General features: G+C 47.5%; 1 protein-coding gene across 1 annotated transcript in view; it reads right to left on the minus strand.

Annotated features, from left to right (window-relative positions):
• Positions 1–21,076, minus strand: part of Kank4 (KN motif and ankyrin repeat domains 4) — a 75,050-nt gene that overhangs the window by 22,352 nt on the left and 31,622 nt on the right. The window contains exons 2-4 of the mRNA XM_071618739.1: positions 11,325–11,410; positions 2,905–4,815; positions 1,529–1,640 (exon numbers count right to left, since the gene is read on the minus strand). Coding sequence (XP_071474840.1) covers positions 1,529–1,640; positions 2,905–4,815; positions 11,325–11,340 — 2,039 coding nt within the window. The 5' untranslated portion in view covers positions 11,341–11,410. The remainder of the gene's footprint in view (positions 1–1,528; positions 1,641–2,904; positions 4,816–11,324; positions 11,411–21,076) is intronic.

The following is a 21,076-nucleotide window of genomic DNA, read 5'->3' on the forward strand; positions in this document are numbered from 1 at the left end:
TTAAACCTGAGTCTTCAGGATGGGGATCAGGATTATTTATGCTCCCGCACCCCAGGAGGGGCTCAGTCTAAGCAGAGGAAGCAAATGCCAGGGCCTTGAGATGGGCCTGAGCTCAGCAAGTTGGAGGGAGGCAAGGCAGGAGCTGAGGTGGACGAGAAGGCTGAACCATGATCTAGTTCCTCCAGGTTTGGGCACAGAGGGGGACTGTGAAGGGCATTTAAGCTGGGCAGCAGCGTGACCTGCATTAGGCTTGGAGATCAGGCTGATCCTCCTCCTCTGCATGTGAACTGGTGAAAGCGCAAAACATGGTTCTTCATGGGCCAGAGGGTCACACACCAGAGGAAGTGAGAGCAGCAGCCCACCTGACAAGCTGCTTCATCATTTATGACGTTTCCTTCACAGAAACTACAACAATGATGCCCCCCCATTCGCGACTAGTGTTTTGTGTGACTTAAGTTTGCAGGATCCCCACTTTTTCTGGGCAGTCTCCTGGACACACCGCCTGCTGGGCTAGACGCCTCCTTGGGCTTCCACAGCATCCTGTGTTTCCTTGACTAATACAACTGGTCTTGGCACGTCAGCATTTCTCCCTTGTTTCTTGACGTATCTGAGAGCTAAAGGTAGGGACCTTGATCTATTTGACTTTTTTTTTTTAATACCCACCACCTAGCATATCGTTGGCATTTAATAAATGCTGAATGAGCGATTTAGAAAATACAGTCATGTGCTTAGTGACATCATAGATGTTTTGACTTTTGTAAGTACTTTGTGGTGTCCCATAGTGACAAAAATTGCCTAATGCTGCATTTCTTAGAGGTATCCCTGGTTGTTAGGTGACATGTGACTGTAATTTTCTTTCTTTCTTTTTGGCACTGGGAAATGAACCCCAGGGCGTTTTAACACTGAGCTACATCCCAGGTCCTTTTAAAAAAATCTTTTCTCTTAAGACAGGGTCTCACTAAGAAGCTGAGGCTGGCCTCAAACTTGCAATCCTCATGCCTTAGCCTCATGAGTTGTTGGGATTAGAGGCATGTGCCACTGTGCCCAGCTGCATGACTGTATTCTAAATCCAATGTTTAAGTCCCTAGACTACAGAAGGCTTGGTTCATGTTCTTTATCAATAGACTGGTTGTTTCCTTTCATTGCCCAAAACTTGGGTTTGGTTTGCAGTAATTAAAGGAGAAACATTTTAAACACATACAATTGTACTAGTTTCAGTGTCATGGTTCGGGTTAAAGACCTTCCTCAAAGGGTCCATGTTCTCCCAAACTCCCAGAAACCACCCAGAGTCCTGGCCCTGGGGGAGACCAAAGCCAAGTATGTTAAAAGCAGAGGTTCCAACAAACCAGCACATCTGGCAAAGAGCCAAACATGTGCAAACCCGACATGGAGTTTTAAAGGACCTTGGAGATTAATTCCCTTGCAGAAGAACAAAAACCAGATGCTTCCCCCTAGAAAAGAGAGCACCGAGGACAACAGCAGGAGAGGTAGCAGGGAAGGCAGTCGGAGCTTCACAAGCGATGCTTACCCACCGTTAACCCCAACAAACTGAAGGTTCTTTTTGGTCCCATTACCTCCTGCACGGAAGCCATAGTCTTTCTTTTTCATTATGGATTTAAGGCTGGTCGGCGGGGAGCTCTCTAGGTAGATACAACATCACAGGTTAGAAAGATCTTGGAGTAGCAAAAGCAGGGCTTTTCCTTTAAGGGGATACAGGTTGCAGGTGTGTGAAAAGGTGGATAGGGACAGAAACCAGATAATTCAAATCAAATGTTTTGGGGACTTTTTCAATAAAATGGTTTTATTCTTTCTGGTGACTGTCAATAGAATGGTTCCTGTTAATGATGCCCCTCTCTATATGGATGATTAGAGAGACTGGAACATTCTCGCAGGGAACCACATGGGCACATGTGGTTGTTGTCCCTATCTTATGGCTAGGAAATCTGAGACTCAGGCTTCCTTGGGGAATGGCAGAGCAGGAATAGAACTTAGGTCTGTGGACTCATGGGCCAGCACCCTTCTCCGCTCAAGGGCATCTCAGCAGTCCTTTCTAGCTCATGTGCACGTTGACACTTGTGATGTGGGGGTAGTGATGACACTGGAGACATGTGAGCAAGAGCACAACCTCATGCTGTGCTCAGTGGTATGGGAGGCATTTCCCAAGGGACAAGATGGGAACTAGCACCAAAATGAGAAGGCAGCCAACCTGTGACCTGTGGCAGGAAGCAGACTTGCATGCTGCCCACTGAGCCAAGCATGGTAATGGCTCCACTCTCCTCAACAGTGAAGAGTGTGAGATCGGTCAGAAGAGGAGGAGCTGCTCTGGCCCATGTGAGCCCCTGCCCCCATGCATGCGCACAGAAAATACTCAGTGAACAATTCCCAATCTCTATATAATGCTCATCCAAAACCAGGCTAGAGAAAACCTCTGATGTGGGAGGGCCAGAAAGGGTTTTTCCTGTTCCAGCAGGAATGCTGAAGCCCAGGAAACCAGCAGAGAGCCTGAGGGGAGCACCCAGGGCAGGACCACCCTTGGCCAAGACTTTGCCTTTGTGTGATGAAATGAGACAGCGCCCTCTCTGGGTAAACCCAGTGCTGCAGGCACATGGTTTGGCAAAGGGAGCATGGGCTGGATTTCAGTTCCTATTTGCCCTCCTTGGCTGGCATCTTTGTGGCTGACACTATCTGTACAGCTGTATGTGGTGGCCCTGCAGTCAGACTCACACCTACACAAGGAGAGTAGAGGTGCGGCCCCCATGCTTACACAGGTCAGTTTTTATTCCACTAGGCTCCTGGAGGTGCTAAAATCTTTTTAGAAATCTACTCATGTAACCAAAACCCCCTTTCCCTTGGATTTGTCATATAAAGGAGAAAAGGTTCCCTGCCTTGGGCACCAGTATTTACCGGTTGGAGGGGAGGAGGGCGGGGCTGCAGGCTCCTGTGGGGGAGCCTGGGCTGAGTAGGCAGACAGCAGCTGGTTGAGGGAGCTGAGCAGCTGGCTCTGGATGCTGCTGAGCTTGGAGGCAGGCTGCTTGATGGCGCTGGCCAGCTCCGGGTACCCATGCTCCAGGCAGCTCCACTGCTCCTGCAGGAGCTCCTGGATCTTTTTCACATATTGCCCAATGGTGGCATCTGTTGGAGAGCTTGGTGGCCTTCCTGGGTGCTCCCTCCCTGGGAGCTCCTCCCTGGACCCTGGGGCAGACTCTCTGTCACTGCTCCGTGAAGAACCTTGTGCTGCCCTGGCCAGGCTCTCGCCTCCTGCCTGCAGGCCTCCCTCGTGCTCAGAGCCTGCTTCTTCAATCCTGAGTTCAGTGGGGAGGCAGCAATGTAAAGGGGAGGCAAGGACCTTCTCAGGTCCCTGTGGCAGTGAGAGCTGGGGCGGTAGCACAGGCTCTGCCAGTCTCTGACCCGCTCGAGTGTGACCATTTTGCCCCCATAGGAAGCCATTCTCCTCTCCCCCAGCCCCCCAGCTTTCAGAGTCTGTGATGCTCAGAAGGTTGACCCCGATGCTCTTGTCACATGACTCCCCTGGGAAGAGGCCACGGGGAGGGTCAGTGTTCACCATGGCATCAGCCTGGCCCTGGGCATCTCTGGACGTCTCTTGGCTAAGCTTTTCTTCCAATTGGGCTACAGTGCACTCTAGCTCTCGAATCCTCCCCTCCCGCGTCTTGATTTCCTCTTCCTGCTGCTGAAGGGCAGCTCGGACCTGGGTCAGTTCCTTGGTTCTGCCAGACAATTCACCCTCAAGGGCTGAGACCTGCTCCTTCAGGTTGGAGATGCTGTTGGGGTCCACCAGGGCAAGGCCCAGGCTTTCCTCAGTTACCCGGATGCCGATGCTTCTCACATCCAACTCTATGGGCGGCGGGGGTGGGATCTCACTGATGTTGAGCTCGATTTCCTCCAGAGGGAGCTCATTCTCAGGGATGGGAGATGGCAGAGGTGGGGGGCTGGGTGTTGAGGAGCCAGGGGTAAGAACCCCCTCTGCTTCTCTGGTTTGGTGTTCGCCTTCCACATCCTCTAGGAGTGCATTCTGGAATGCGGGAGGAGGCCCTGGGAGAAACAGGTGATTTGGAGCCTTCACTTCCCCCACTGCAGGCTCAGCCCCCTCCTGGACTAGCTCTGGGAGCCCTGCCACCAGGTCTCCCAAATCACTGACTGTCAGTTGGGCTGATGCTCCAGGGCTGGAGCTGTGAAAACCTGCAAATCCTTCTGCTGGGCCAAAGGTGCCATTCCAGACGCTGCCGTCCCCCTGCAGAGGAGGGAAGGCAGGAGGTGCTGGAAGACCTGCGCTTAGGTTTGGCTCCTCCAAGGCCCTGTTTTGGGGCAGCGTGGCTGGCATGCTGGATGCTCTCAAAAGCTGGGGCCGTCCACTCCCAGAAGTGAGCTCGGCTTCCTCTGGAGCAGCAGCCTCCAGCTGCCTGGAGGCCTCCGCCAATAGGGCCTTCCTATGATAGCTCACCTGGCTCCCGCTGGCTGAGGCGTGGGGAGGATCACCTAGCAGCAGTGACTGGGTTTGCTCCTGCGTCCTGGGTGACACCTTCCTTGGAACTGCTGGAGACCAGTTTTGCTGGGGGATAGTAACATGGGGGCGAGCCCCACTGTCAGGAAGGCTGAAATTGCGGGGCAACGTGCTAAACTTGGCCTGCTTGGCTCTTCTGTGGATAGGAATCCTTTTGATGGTGTTCCCTTTCTCAATGTCATCTACATACTTGAGGAAGTCCAGGTCCAAGTGAAAGCCATATGGGGTCTCCACAGAGTATGGGTGGCTCCTTGGAGGGTCTTTCTCTTCATTCCCCTGAGAGATCTGGTCTTTGGCTGAGAGGAAGAAGAAGGAGGGGGGGATGGGGAGGAGGAGGAGAAGGAGGAGAAGAAAAGTTAACAAAATTTACAGGGTGATGAAACTTAATATCTGTGATTTCAACTTGACAATGTCACGTGAGATTTCTCCCAAATGTTCTAGCCTCTAAATAGTGCTGAGAAGATCACAGTCCTCTTGGCTGTACTGGGAAACCATCTTATTAAAGCAATGTGTATTTAGCCAGTGCCTGCAAGGGAACAGGTAGAGGGAATGATTTTTAATTTGCAGTATGTCATCTCAGATGCTGGTGTGGAATCTGCCTGCAGACCAGCGAAATGACATTATCTCATACTTTTTTTCCCAGTTGGAGTCATGTAACCATTGAAATGAAGTGGCCAGGAACTGGCACATCAGGGGGACTAATTGGCAATTATGGATATGGAAGGTTTTGAAAGATGAGATGAGATACACAATTTACTCAGCATAAAAAGGAAACTTGCATTACTCAAATGGGAACTAGTAAATCTTGCTACACTGGAGGTATCAAGGAGTTACGCCCTCTACATTATTGAAGCTTCCTCCCATGCCTGAGCCTCCAGTTACAAGAAGATCAGAGAGAACTGGAATAAGTGAGCCTGCATAGCTAATGCTCTTTCCCCCTGAAAACTGCTTAGTGCTTAACAAGTGATCATGTGTAGCTGAATTCCACTTTCAAACACCATGCCCTGTAAGGGAATACATTTTTCATAGGTTGGAAAAAAGGCAGGGAGGGAGAAAGGCCAACAAATGTCAAAAGGGACACAGGCCAATATTCTCCAAGAGATATGGACCCTGTGGATCCTGTGTCTTTTAAGGCAGCCTGAACTATGGGGGATGCTATAGGGAACTTTACACCAAGGTGCCATTGGGCTCCTTGCAGCATCCACCAACTGGCCCCCATAGAGGCCTCTAAGAACAAGCCAGTCCTTCAACTGTTGGAGTCCCTAGGAACTTGTCTCCAGGCCTCCTCTTCTTCCGGTCAGAAGAAGACTGGGTTCTTCCAGCATTCCTCATGTGATACTATTACCTCTGACATTCTGCTGAGCATACTCTGAAAAAGCTGAGCTCAAAAGAGGTTCAGAATACAGATTCTGGAGCTCCATCTATTTCTCTGCTCCTAGCCTTGCTGCATCTCATCATCTGTAAAGTGGAAATAATGATAGGTAATATAGCATTATTGTGAGGCCTAATTAATTAATAATGAATATAAGGTGCCTGACACAATGCCTAGCACATGATAAACACCTGATACCTGCTCAGTAGTGATTATCTTTGTGGAAGACCAAAATATTGAGAACTGAGGCCCCAGGATGGAAATCAACCCATGTGATTCACTGTTGCATATTCTGGGTCCACAAGTTCTTTGTGACTGATTCCTTGGCTCTAAGGGGAGGGGGCCCTGTGTGGAAAAAGCAGCAAAGCAACAAAGCAGCAGTAATTCAGTTCACTTCCCTAAGGCACAATTTATTCAGCTCCCATGGGTCAGTTGCTAAGCTAGGTCTCAAGAGCATGAAGATGAGTCAGGTATAGCTGCCCTGCCCTCCAAGGATTGATGTGATCCAGTAGCAGCACTGCCACACGTGTGGTATAGGAGGGTGAGGGGTACAAACGCAAGCACAAGGTACAGTCTTCCCTGACTTATTTTTTCAGTTTCTGTAAAAACTATTTTCTTAAACATGGAAGCTAATTTTGCCTTGGTAAGAGAGAGTAGAAATCACAAAAGTGACATAGGACTGGGTGTTAAATGAACAAACAGGAATTTATCAGAAGAGGAGGGTGAAAGACATTATACCAGTTTATCTCCAGATGGTACCATCAATTCCTACCCTCTTTAGACAAGCAAGCAAATTCCACATTGAGAGATGGAGTCTGTTTCTCCATGCCTTTGGATCTGGGCTGATCTGTGACTGCTTTGACCAAAAGAATATGGCAGAAATGATGCTGAGAGAATTCTATGCTGGGTCTCTTAGGATGCCCAGTTGGTGGGAAGTTGGCTGCCATGTAAGTCCAACTTCCCTTAGGCTGCTGAATGGTGAGAAAGCCCACAGAGGGAGAAGGGTCCTGCAGAGAAAGGAAGAGTGATGTCTCACCAGCCCCCAACGATTCCAGCCATCCTAGCCCAGGTGCTAGGCAGGAGAAAAACAGTCACCAACTCAGCTGGGCACAGATGGCACAGGCTTGTAATCCCAGTGACTCAGGAAGCTGAGGCAGGAGGACTGCAAGTTCAAACCTCAGCAACTTAGCAAGACCCCATCTCAAAATAAAAGTGTAAAGAGGGCTGAGGCTAAATATCAGTGATAAAGTGCGACTGGTTCAGTCCCCAGTACTGCTAAATAAATAAACACACATAAATAAAATTCACTAGCTGTCATCCAACTTCAACTACTGGAAGGGCCCCAAGTGAGGAACACTCAGTTGAATCTGCATCAATATTAAATTATGGTGGTAAACCACCAAGTTTCAGGGGGATTGTTATCCCCCAATACATAGCCAGGACAGATATTCTAGATAGACACCAGAATGTGCAAAGACATGGAGACATGGAATTGCATAGTGTGCCAGAGCTCTGTAAATGCAGCTCATACGGCCAGAACCTAAAGTGTGGAAGAGAAGAACAAGGAGCAGAAAAAGAAAATTGGAAAGGGAAGCAAGCGCCAGGTCATAGAGCAACCTACATACATGCCAATAAGTTTTGATCTTATTCTCTAGCTAACAGGCATCACTGAAGGGTTTTAAAAAAGGGAGTTGGGGGCTGGACTTAACTCAGTAGTAGAGTGTGAGCTCAGCATGCATGAGGCCTAGGATTCGTTCCCCAGCACCCCAAGAAAAGATTAAACAAGGGGGAGACTAGGTCAAGTGTGATTTCAAAAGGAGTACCTTGCAGAGGACTGTTATTATTATTATTCTGTGCTGCTAGGGGTTGAACCTATGACCTTGTGCATGCTAGGAAATGAGTAATACCCCCATCCCTCTCAGAGAAATGGAAGAAGGATAAAACTAGGGACCAGCTGGGAGACTGCTGATATGGTCAAGGTCAGAGAAACTAAAGGTAATGGAGGGAAAGGGACAAGATGAAAAAAGGTGCAAATGATGGTGCTACCTGGGGCACACTGGGGCTTGATTTTCCCTGAGGATGGTGATAGATTAGTGCTGAGCTCTTCCCATGTGCCTGCCTGATAGCTGCTTCTTCTGGCTAATGCCACATGCTAGCCAGGTGGCTCTCTGTGCTTAGGTAAGTATAGTTACCTCCAAAAAATGAGACAAAGCCAACTAGACATATGAAGACTGAACTCATGAACATGGACACAACGGAGCCTGCCAGCCATCATTGCTGAGCAGAGCCACAGGCCTGTGGGCAACTCTGTCACAAGCATGGTAGGGAACAGGATTGCATTGCTGCTGATCTACACCATGGTTCCTGTTGGGTTTCAGAACTTCTGTAGCAGCTGCCTGGCCTCCAGGTAGATAAGCAAGCACTCTTCTAGCACCCTTCAAAAACTCTTTATCACTTCCCATTCACCCACATAGTTTTTCTTATACCAATTACATCTCCCCTCCACCCCAAAGCAGCAGGCTGGCTGCTTCAGTAAATGAGAGCAATGTTTCCAATTACACTCAGCTATATTCTTAAGTCCTTTGGTTCAGTCAGAAGCCTCCTGGAGTACAAGGACAGGACAAATCAGAGGAAGAGACATTTGTCTCAAGTTAAGCAGAAAGCAGATTTATGACCCAGGAAGCAAAGACCTTTACTAAAGGAGAGTCTGCATTATTTACCCTTATTGCCTTTGTTCAGTAGAAATGCACTGATTTGCCCAGAGGCCTCTGGGAGCAGGTTCAGAACACAAATGCAATAATGACATCAAGTAAGAAACAGCAGGTTCAGAGGCAGAATCTTCCACAGGGAGGCAAGGGGAACCAAAGGAGTCAGAGAGTAAGCAGTTATCATGGATGAGAGGTTTAATAGGCACTTTCTTAAACCCATCCTCATGTGCATGCATGCGTGTGCACGCATGTGCGCGTGCGCACGCACACACACACACAGTCTCACTCGTGATCCATCATGCTGCCCTGTCTGCCACTTGCCACTCTTTAGCCCTTTTCTTTTTCCCAGTGCAGGCAGAATGTTGGACCTCCATGATGGAGCTTGAGCTGATAGGCAGGGAGACCCAGCCTCACCACATGCTCCACTCCTATTAATTCTACCTGGTGACAGGTATACAGGAGCTCACAATTCCAGGCATGGGGCCAGGATAAGAATTAATTAGGAGAACTGTCTGTACTGCAAATGACAATTGGATCAGATAAGCCAAGCATAGCTAGGCTGGCTGGATTTGAAATCTGGCTGTCATCTCCTACCTGTGAGACTCTAGGCAAAGTATTTCATTTCTCTATGCCTCAATTTATCCATATATAAAGAGGAGATAATAATTCTTAGAGTTGTTGCAATATTAAGGCTCATGGCACAGAGTAGGTAATCAATGAGCACCCTAAAGGTGGTGGAGTGGCGCGGGGGTGGGGGGGTGCTTGGCTCTGAACAGGTCGGGGAGGATTTGCTAAAGATTCTCTCCCTAACTCTGTGAGGACTACAGCCTCAGGAGGGAATGAGAGCCCAAGAAAATAATTCTGGAGAAAAAGGAAAAATGAGTTTGGGGAAAATAAAAAAGATACAGGAGGCTCGAAGCTATCAGGAACTGTCTTTTTCTGAAAGCAAAGCCAAGGAGTAGATGCCTTGGAAGGACCTAAAACACAGCCATCAGCCTCAGAGTCACACACAGATGGGAGGAAGAGGGCTGGGAAGGGACAAGGTAAGGAGGGAGTACCACAGAATCATCTGGAGGGACAAAAGAAAGTTCAGCAGGTGACTAAACCAATTAGAGGCACTGAAAGTGAGAAAGAAACATTCAAAAGTCTGTAATCAGTGTCTGGAGGAAATGGGAAAAACAGAAACAGGAGAGAAAAATGGCTAAAAATAAAGCCAGAAAGAACGGGAATTAAGTCAGCCTCTTCAAAAGGCCAAGGCAGCCAGGGAGGCTTTCCTGCTTGGCCTTTACTCTGAGACGCTGTGCGTGCAGGGAGGGGCGCCTCTTGGGAGCTGCTGTGGGTAATCCTGTGGAGATGGTGATGCTGAGGATGCTGAGCAGGGAACAATGAGGCCAGGTGGCAGGACGACAGGCCCCCAGGCACTAAGGTGTTAGCTGGTGCCCTCTGGGACCACTTCCAGTGATGCACTGCAAAGACAGCTCTCTGGGGAGAAAGGTAGACCCTTGAAATATATGGCAATGCATCTGGGAAAAAGCAAGAGGCAGCGCTGCAGCTGCTGTCTGCTCCCTAGGTCCTGGGCCAAAAAGGGGCATGTGATGCAATGGGGATTACAGGCTCTCCTATTTCTAACACTGGGTGATCTGGAAAAAGAATTTCATCCGAAGTCAGAAGATCAGATTCTAGACTATGACCTTCAGCAAGTTTCTTGGGAGGGGAAGAGGGAAATATTTATGGAGACATCCACTGTGCTTGATAGTTGTTATTCAACAACTTTACATGCATTAGCACATTCAGTTCTTTACCAATCCTAGGAAATAGTATTCATACCTGTTTATTGAGGGGGTATGGTAGACAGTTTGCAGAAACAGCCACAATATTACCCCAGCCTTGGTACTACCCAACAACTACCCTGACCACAGGGTGGGCCTGTGACTGGCATTGGCCAGGAGGGCAGTGGCAAATGTGGCATACGCAGAGATGAGCATTGGTTGTACATTGAGATCTGTCTCTTCTTGTTGTGTTTGAACACTTCTGCCACCATGTGTGAATGGGCCCCAGCTAGCTTCCTGGATGATGAGCAACAGTTGAGCAAGCCGGCCAACACCAGCCATCACTGACAGCCCAGGTGACATGCTCAACCATCAGACATGTGAATGAGGCCATTCCAAACTGTCCAACCCAGCCAAGCCACCCAGAGGACCATGTGAATGGGCCTAGGCAGCTCAGATCAGGATAACAAGCCTGCCAACCCAAAGAATCTTTTGACAATAACTGGCTTTAAATCACAAAAATTTTAGTGGTTTACTAAGTGGCAAAGCTACCTCACCTACAAGGGGACTGAGGCTCAGAGACATTAAATGACTTGTAAAAGTCACAAAGCTGTGAATGGAGACACTTTCGCCACGTGCCTCTTGACTTCAAATTCCTCATCTATAAAACAAAGGTAATGAAGGAGGGTATCCTGCTCCCTTCCTGATGCTTGGATGAGATGAGAAGATGCTCTGAAAATTACACAGGTCCAATATTTTGTATTTTATGATTTCATTTTCATTCTCTATTCTTCTGTAGTTCACACCTGAAATACATGATTTGGGCTTCCCTACACTGCCTGTTTAGGGAACGTCTCCTATAGGCCTCTCATAGGCTATTTCCAGGATTTATGGTAACTATCCCATTCCAACCCAAGTGTCCCTTTAAACCAGGGAATAGAAAGCCCCCTGCCTACCATCTGTCTTCTCCATCTTAGGGAATGTGACTCTCCGCCTCTCAGTCACTCTTCATTCGCTCAGTCTGTAAGATTCCTGGAGAGTTCTGAAAGAAAGAAGGGTGGAGGGTGGAGAGTTCCTTCAGAATTAAGAGTTGAGGAAACACAGCATCAAAGAAAGTAACACTGGTCTCTGCCTTTCTCCCAGGGTTCACAGACCCCTGAGGAAGGACAGAAAGAACCTAAACACATTCGTAGAGCCCAGTTCTGGTGTGTCTTTGTGGATTGTGAGCAATGGTTGACAGTGAAGGTGCACTTGGTCCAACCCCCTAGTTTGGGAGATAAGGAAACTGAGGCTGAGGAGAAAAAGGTCTGTCCAAGGTGTCTCACGCTATTAATGAAGGAGCTGGAACCAGACCCAAGACTTCTCACAACCAGCACAGTGCTCATTCCATAAAATCAACAGCTGACATTTACCTACCCATAACCTGGTAAGAGACTTCCAATGCATTTTGTGAAAAGGTTAGAATAAGAATACCTGTTGATGACCTGCAACACCCCAATCAAATACAAGACAAAGATGAGATAATTGTAAGTACTGACACTTATGGATGATTTCTTACTGTGGGCAGAACAGAGGAAGTTCAACCCAGGTGGTCAGAAGATATCAGTTACTACCCAAGTAGAACATTGTCCTGGCTGAATTAGTGTCCCTTGAGGTTTGGCCATAAATTCTCACAGAAGTTTTAATCCATTCCCAGGACTGACTCTTAAAATGGTAAACAACCTCGATCCTGCCCCCATGACAATAAATCACCCAGGAAATTGGCCTTTTATGATTATAACTCCACACACATCAGAATAATGAATTATCCGTGATACCACAGCAGTGAAAGCAGGGCTGTTTTAGGAATTCCAAATTGCTTAACGACGACATCCAGACCAGAAAGGTGGACTGCTGATGAGGGAAGGGCTGGCAGAACTGAGAGGAAGAGAGATCCATGAAGAGGGTGGAAAACAGGGAACCAATAAGTAACCAGAGAAGAAAAATATCAGGCCTGTCAAGAGAGAAATGCTGTTATAGTTTGGATGTGAGGGTCCCCCAGAAGCTCATGTGTGAGACAACGCAAAAAGGTTTAGCTGAAAAATGGTTGGATTAGGAAAGCCTTAACCCAATCAGTGAATCAATCCCCTGATGGCGATTAACAGTGGTAACTAGAGGCAGGTAGGTGTGGCTGTAGGAGGTGGGTCACTGGGACACGCCTTTGAGATACGTATTTTGTTTCTGGAAAGTGGAGATCTTCCCCTGGCCCCCACCCCCACCCCCGCTTCCTGATCATCATGTGAGCTGCTTCCCTCCGCCATACTCTTCCACCATGTTGTTCTGCTTCACCTCGAACCCTGAGGAATGGAAGCTGCTGTTTATGGATTGAGACCTCTGAAACCATGGGCCCTCAAATGAACTCTTCCTCCTCTACAAATGTTCTTGGTCAGGTCTTCTAGTGACAGCAGCAAAAAAAGCTGACTAAAACAAATTCTAAAGTTTGCCCAACCGAAAGTTTGGTATGGCTTCCTTCTGTGAACATGCCTTCTCCCTCCAAACCCAATGCCCTCTGTCCTGCCTAGACTATTCCAAACCATTTTCTATGCAGCTGCGACAGGGGCCCTTCCTGGTGCAGGTCTGATGGAGTTCCACAGGGTGGAGACAGAGACACTCCTTGCAGAAGGAATGCAACAATTGCTACTTGGCTTACCTTGAGGCCACAGCACCTGACGTGCAAGTGCTTGTGAGTGACGGAGTTGGAGTATTCCAGAAGTTGGGGATAAGGAAGGCGAGAGCATGGATGGTCTGGGAGCTAAGTGTGGCCATGAAGAAGGCAGAGAGTGGAGAGGTATGGAGGGTTCTAACCTGGGCCGAGGGAATGTGATCATAGGAAGGCTCCCAGGCAGAGGACTCAGCTGCCTCTCTCCCCCAGCCAGGCCTGAAGTCTGTGCCAGGTGATGCCAGCAGTTAGGGGAGGCTCGGGAGAGTCAGGTGAAGCCTGGGGAAGAAAAGAGTGATGCCTGGTTCTTCCATCATCACAGCCTCTGCTCTTTCTTCTGGGCCTCTCTCCCTCCAACCGCATAGCATTACTGAGCCATGAGTGTGGATGGAGCATTTGACATACCCAGTTAATCTCTTGAAATCTTCACACCATAACCCTGAGGGAATTACTATTATTCCCATTCCTCAGAAAGAAGAAATTGAGGCTGAGAGTGGTCACACTCACTCAAGGTCACAAAACAAACAACAAGCATTGGAGTAGAATGTGCCCTCAGGTTTTGCCAACTCCAAGCCTGTGCTGAGAGCAGAAGTGGTTTGGAAGCATAAGTCCAGCCCTGTGAGGCAGCCCTGTTCAAGATACTCTGATTGGTCCTGAGTTCTCCTGAGGGGAAGATGTTTCTGACAGATGTTTCTCGGCATATGAAAATCCCTCAGGTCCACATGTGTGGGCCTGAGGAGGAGAACGTCTCTCTTACAAAGCCTCCTGGGCCAAAGGAGAGCTCTGCTTCTCCAAGGTGGACACCAAGCACTCTACCTTGAGAGGGGAGCCGCCTGGGTGCAGCTGGATATCTGACTGAACAAACTCTCACCAGCCCCTTGGGGACATCAGTCAGGCTGGCTGCCTTTGGCTAGAATTAAGAATTCTGCCTGTTGCTACCTGATAGTAGGACTACGGATAATTACTCAGCACACATTAGGTCAAATTTCACTCAAAAGAACTTTGTAGAGACCTCTAGGTTTCCCTCTCTGTCTTGAATTTTGCTAATATTAATCATTTCAAAGCTAAAGATTTTAAATGTGGTTGGCACCCCAGCTCCCTGAAGAAGGGACTCAGTAATTTTTCATTCTAAAGGCCTCTATAAACACAGGAAGGAAAGGAGGGGACTTTCCTGCCCACGACTCACCACTTCTACCCGCCCTCGGCCCCCTCCCTCCACAGCCTTCTCCACTTCCATCCCTGGTCCTTATGGCAGATGTCTTGGGGTTAGCTAAGGGAGATTCCTTGGAGTGGGTGGACGTTTGATGTGGTTAGGTGACTGGAAAAGAAGAATAATTGCCACATCAACACATGCTACTTTGTTATACAGTAGAATATGAAAATAGCTTTGTTGAACAGAATTCTCTATTAAAATGGAAATTTGCAACCCTCTGGAACATTTAAGGCTCTGACATAAAGCAATTTCTTCCTCGTTCTGTTAAACTGCATCCCCAATGTTCAGCACCTGTGAAAACCTGCTGTTATTACGTAAATTTTCATTCATTTGTGGACTATCCCAGGGTCAAAGATCCCCAATCAGGTTCCAGCCTTTCTTGTTAGCTCATTGTCCTTAGGATTTATGTAGTGTTCTCTCTCTAGCTCTTCTCTCCTAGCCATCTGTAAGCTTGCAAAGGTCAGAATTCTTGCAAGACTCATTCCTGTCCAAGTCCCCAGGTGTAAAATGAGGCAGGCATGGTTTTGAAAGGAACAAATGAACTCAGCATGGTTTTTAAATGAACAAACAAGAACAGGAAACAAAATGACTTCAAATGGAACCCATGGAAAGAAATTAACAGGTGCTAAGCACTTACTCTGGGAATCAGGTATTTGGGCATGATTTCTCATTTCACACAAACCATCTTGAGAAATAGGGCCCACTAACAAATGAGAAACTAGGAAGTTGGGTGTGGTGCTGCACACCTATAATCCTAGTGGCTGGGGAGGTTGAGACAGGAGGATCATGAATTCAAAGCCACCCTCAGCAAAAAGCAAGGTGCTAAGCAACTCAGTGAGACCCTGTCTCTAAATAAAATATAAAATAGAGCTGGAGATGTGGCTCAGTGGCCAAGTGCCCCTGAGTTCAATCCCTGGTAACCACCCCCTGCCCAAAAAGAGAGAGAGAGAAACTAGGGCACAAAGAGGTGAGTGGCCAACTCAAACTTTCCCTGTCAATCAGACACCTCATGTGGCTCTATCATTCTGCGGTATCTTTCAAATCCTATAGAGCAGTGAAGCAGTGGGGACCCAGGCTGCCCATTCAAATCCATCAAGGCTGTCACTGTCCAACAGCAATTATGGTCCTCGTGTAACTACCAGACCATGTTAGGGATATCTTCAAAAGGTCCACACTCCTTCCCAAGAGCATGGATTTCCCCGTCAGCCCAACTCTGGCAGCATTTACCCACACCCTCCCCTTTTCCCCATTTATTCCTTTCATGAGCCATTTCAACCTCGTTTCTAACCTCAAATCCAAATATAAAGAAATTTTCCCTTCCTTAGTCCTAAAACTGAAACCTGGTTCTGCATTTTTGTTTTCTTCAAACCCTTCTTTATTCTGTAATAATAAAAATGCTGTATTTCATCCCAGGGCAGGCTGTGTGCCAAAATAAATAGCACCTTGGATTTCCTTGAAAAGAGAGCTTGGCTCAACACACAACCTCACTGCTACGAGAATTCTTGGAGAATTCAACCTTACAAAGTCAAATATTTAGCAAGGTAGTACACCCAACAGCAACCCACCCATCCCTGTACCATCGCTTGCAAAGACAAAGCACCCTTTCCAAAAGAGAGAAGAAATAAAAATCATCCATACCTGGGACCGATCCTGCCAAGATGATGGGAGCTTCGCTCTCCCCATCCCAGGACCCCCAAACCTCCAAATGGAAATGTTTTTGTGCTAAGAAGCAGGAGGCATCTGACAGCTTGTCACTGAAAGGGTTGAAGCCCAGCACTAGAGGAGGGCAGAATCTAAGATTTTGCCAACCGAGTTCTCCAGCGCGCTCACTTCCTGCCCCGAGAAACAGGGAGATGCTCAGTGAAGAACAAATTAACACAATCTCATTAACCCCATTCCCACATTTCCCTGCAAGTGTCTGTCATTTTTTGCCTGCATTGCAGCAGCTGCATCTGGAGCTTCACGAAAAAAGAAAGAACAGTTGGGGGGAAAGCTTGTGTGCACATTACCTTCCCCAGCATCCTCCCCCTGCACAGCCTGGAGCGGGAAGGACTTCTCCCTCCCTCAAAGCCAGCTTGGGGCTGAAGGAAGGCAGCGGATTCCTGTGAGTTCAGTACAGCCCTCTGCTTCCCAGCTGTGAAAGGACTTGGTCAGGTGATCCGTGACCTTGTTGGAAAAGCAAATACTGACTTCCCTTTTGCTCCCAGGGATAGGGGTCAGAAAGGAATTCACCGCTCAGTAGGTTAATACTGGATCTTGCAGAGAGGGAGAATGCTCAAAGCCTTCCACTGCAAAGTTAGTTCCCTGAGCTGCCATCGTTTCTGAAGCACCAATCTAGAGACATTCCAACAACACGCAGCCTTCCTATCAGAAGGAGCTCATCTGGGAGCTCATCCCGGACAGTCACAGTCGCACGCACATAAGTCTGCTTTTCCTCACCCCCACCCCCCACCTCCACTGCAGCCGCTGTGAATCATTAGTGAAACTGATCCCAGTAAGGACGCAGTCTCCTTAGGAGCTGAAAGCCTTCAGGAGTGCATCACTTTCTTTCTGCTCTGTGTTAGAAACAACTATCCCCTACGGCTCTCCTAGGGTCCCAGGACCCCATGAAGCCTTGATCATTAAGTGAATGATAGTCTGGCAGCAGACAGGGCAGAGCCAAGACAGGAACAATGACCAGTGAATAGCCGGGCCGGCTGGCAACTCTTGCTTCCTGCTGCTCCACCAGTCTGCTGCCCTTGAACACCCCAACACATCATTTGTGGCAGAAGAGAAAAGCAGGCAAGTACTTGCTATGACAACCAAATTGCCATCCAGTGGCTCCAGCCTCAGCCAGGGTTCCTAATAACAGTAAAGACCTGTGACTTGGGAGGGATGGGGTGGAGCAGCCAGACAGAAGTCACAGCTGTGGGAGGAGGAACGTCCCAGGTTGTCCTAGGCAGGCTGAGGAGTCCAGCCAGACTGCTGCAGCTCTTTGGAGCAGAAAGCAGAAGTGCTGCTCCTGGACCTAAAACAGACAGGCACTGTGGCATGGTCCAACACAGGGCCCAGAGAGCTTCCAGGCTCCTATATGCAGGCTCACCAAGAGGATTAGAGGGACCTTATCCCCTTGACCTCCCAGGACTCCAGCCAAGCAAGATCATCCTACAAAGCAAAGCCTCACCAGTAAGCAACATCAGAGGCACTCCCCAAGGCCAAGGCAGGTTCCTGTCTATCCTATGCTGAAATTGATGCTGGTACCAAGTGTCACCCTGAAATCCTGCCTGCATCACACCTGGTACACTCAGAAAGCACTTCGCATCCCTGTTGTACAGGTAAAGAAAATAAGGCAGATGGTCTAAGTCACTTCCCTTCACTCCCACAGGAGTAAAGATTGCTGGGGTAGAATTCTGCGTTTTTCCCATTATTTTCCTTGAAAGATCTCTAGAGCATTTTCATCTAGAGATGAAGAGATTTCCTGAAGGGCACGGGATGATGTGATGGTCCACAAAGCCATGGAATCAGCATGCACTTTTCTCAACTGTTATAATTATTTTTCTGTGTTAACTAAGTACATAGACCAAACCATCAGAATAAAAAAGAATTGGAAGTATACCTTGAACACCAAGGTTATATGAAAAATATTCCGAGAAACAAACTGCCTCTCTGATACATTTTAAATAATCACTGACTATCTCCTCCAAACTGGTAAGAGAATTGCTAAAGACATTCAGCATTTCTTTAAGAAGCAGAGTGAAAAAAGAGCCCTCCATTTTAGCAGTCCCATGTCTTGCCAGCCCCCCACTCTTCCCTCTGCTCTACCTAAGGACAAGCATTCTCTTTCCTTCTCCCAAGATAAATTCTTATCTAAGACAACGAGGTGCAGTGCTTAACCCCAGGGCTGCACCTTTCCTGCAAAACCCAAAAATCCACCTGGCATGCTGTTATTCCACCTTGTCTTCCTATCATCTGAGCCTCCAACATCAATTGCAGGTGCACTTCCTGTCGCCACGGCTCCTGTCTGCCGCACTGCAACGTGTACTAACTAAATTCCAATTGCTGCCTCTGTTTCTCCAACCAGCACCTCAGGCTAGCGGCTCCACAGATTGTGTGAAACAGAGCTCATCCACAATCCCTTCAGATAAACACAGGCCACCTCTCAGATACTCCTATTTATGACAGGGGAGCACCTCTGCTTCAGGTGTCTCATCAGACCAAAAAGTGAAATCCAAAAAAGTTGATCACAAAAGTTGAGAGTAGAATGGTGGTTACCAGAGCCCGGGGAGAATAGTGGGGAAAAAGGATGGAGTTTTCCTGAGTTGATTACTACTCAATTGAAACATCACAAACAGGTATAAATGCTATGTGCCAATCAAAAAAATAAAATAAAATATTAAAAGTAAAATTATAAGAGAATGCAAAATGAGGGGAGGAAATACTACCTCTGTTGCAGTGCCACCAATCAGCTTGGCTTGGATGCCAGGACAGAGACACACAGAAAAAAGAAGGCACACCTACACACACACACACACACACACACCAAGTTTCCTTAACTTCTTCAGACCTCCTTCTAGGAAGAAATAGCACTTACTGTTCTTGAGCTCTGTTTGAGAGGCTGCAATAAAGCACTGTGCCAACTGCCTGCATCTCTCAGAGGAGAAGAAATTGTCTCTTGGTGTCTATAACCTGCCCAATACCCTGCTTGAACTCCATGGCCAAGCCGGGGAAAGAGCAGAATAGGAAGTGGTACCCTCTACACTCTACATGAGGAAGCCCAGGTTCAGAGCTAAAGCAAAGCAAAGATTTTTTTTTTTTTTTTTTTTTTTGGTACTGGGGATTGAACCCAGGGCACTTGACCACTGAGCCACATCCCCAGCTCTAGTTTGTACTTTATTTAGAGACAGGGTCTCACTAAGTTGCTTTGCACCTCGTTTTTGCTGAGGCTGGCTTTGAACTCGCGATCCTCCTGCCTCAGCCTCCAGAGCCTCTGGGATTACGGGCGTGTGCCACCGTGCCTGGCACAAAGCTTTGACTCAACCCCAGATTGTCTCCTTTCCAGTCCAACACTCTCAACTATGCCACACAGCCTGAGTCGCACAGGTTGTGAGCACAGGGGACACGCAAACACCAAGGTACACGCTTCAGTCTGGTGCTGTCTAGGCAGAAAGTGGCCTTACTAAAACAGCCATCTACATGGGAAACCTTACCACTTTGTCCAGAGGAATCTGGCCTTCTGTGTTGGGACCCTTGGGGGTCTTGCTGTGTCAGCTACGGCATCCCCACCCCCATGCCTCACTGAGACATATGTCTTAGGCCTGTTGCCAACTTCATGTTACTATCAAGCCACCCAGAGAATCTCCTGGACCAACACATTTATCCACAAGAACTTTACAAAATTATTCAACTGAGGGGAGGTTTGGCTCCTTTTGCCATGTAGAAACCTTCAATTCCTGTAGCCCAGGTCCCTTTTGTGTGGTGGAAAAAAGAACAGTCTAAATCCTACAAGATGGGGGCTAGGCAAGAGGGAAGGAAAGAGAATTCAGTCTCTTAAGACCACGCCTGCACCTAAGTGTCTCCTGGGCTTTTGCACTCTTCTCAGGCAGGTCAGTTCTTTGGCAGGCTGTAGGGTGATGCAGACCAGGGAGAGGCACATGTGTTAGGTACACCCATTGAAACAGCGCCTCTCAGAGTACACTAGCCACTGCCATAGTCACTCTCACTGAATACAACCTGTGTGGGCAGAGAAAGAGAGATCATTTGTGAAGCCATAGGTGTGGCAATGGGGTGGGGGTGCTCAGGAATCAGTTGTTCTAAACACTGAGTCCTTAAAGCAGATGAAATTTTCTTAAGAAAGGACAGGGAGAGAGAAGGCCATACTGACCCATGGAAAATGCTCCTTGAAGAAAAAGAAAGACATTAGGGTCTCCACAGAAAAGACCTCCACCTCTTCCTTCATTCAGACCCTTCTAGAATGCTTACTCCTTGACTGAAACATCAGTAAAATCAAGATGCCAATAAACAAACAAGGAAGAGGCATGAGCAGGCAAGTCATCAAAGAAGAAATACAAATGGTTAATATTTAAAAAACATTTAACCTCATGAATCAATAACTGAAAAGACGCCACATAAACACTGAAATACCACATTCCTTATTTACCCTGCAATGTGCCAGGAACTCTAGGTCCAGTGCAAACACATCTGACTTAATTCCCACAATAACATGATGCAGTAGATGGGCTGTTTCTCTTATCCAAGGACAAAGCTGAGGCTCAGAGTAGCAGTTGCCCCAATACTGAGACCATGGTGTCAAAATTCAAATTCATGTTTTTCTGATGCTAATGCACTGTTCTTTTTTTTTTTTTTTCTTTTGCTACCAGGGATTGAACCCAGGAGCGTCTAACCACATCCTCAGATATATATATATATATATATATATATATACACATATACATATGTGTGTATATATATATATATATATATACATATATATATATATATATATATATATATATATATATACACACATATACATATATATATACACACACACACACACACACACTAGAGACAGGATCTCACTGAGTTGTTTAGACCCTCACTAAGTTGCTGAGGATAAGTTTGAACTCACGATCCTCCTGCCTCAGCCTTCCAAGTCACTGGGATTACAGACCTACGCCACTGTGCCCAGATGTGCTGTTATTAATTACAGTAAGGCAGACTCTCCTATATGGGAGATAAAAAACATTTTCCAAAGAAAGATCCTCAGTGTCAATAAGAGTGATGAGAAGAGATGCACCCTCCCCAGTAGACTCCCAGAG

This window comes from Marmota flaviventris, chromosome 10 (assembly GCF_047511675.1).
Source record: "Marmota flaviventris isolate mMarFla1 chromosome 10, mMarFla1.hap1, whole genome shotgun sequence".
Lineage (NCBI taxonomy): Eukaryota > Metazoa > Chordata > Mammalia > Rodentia > Sciuridae > Marmota > Marmota flaviventris.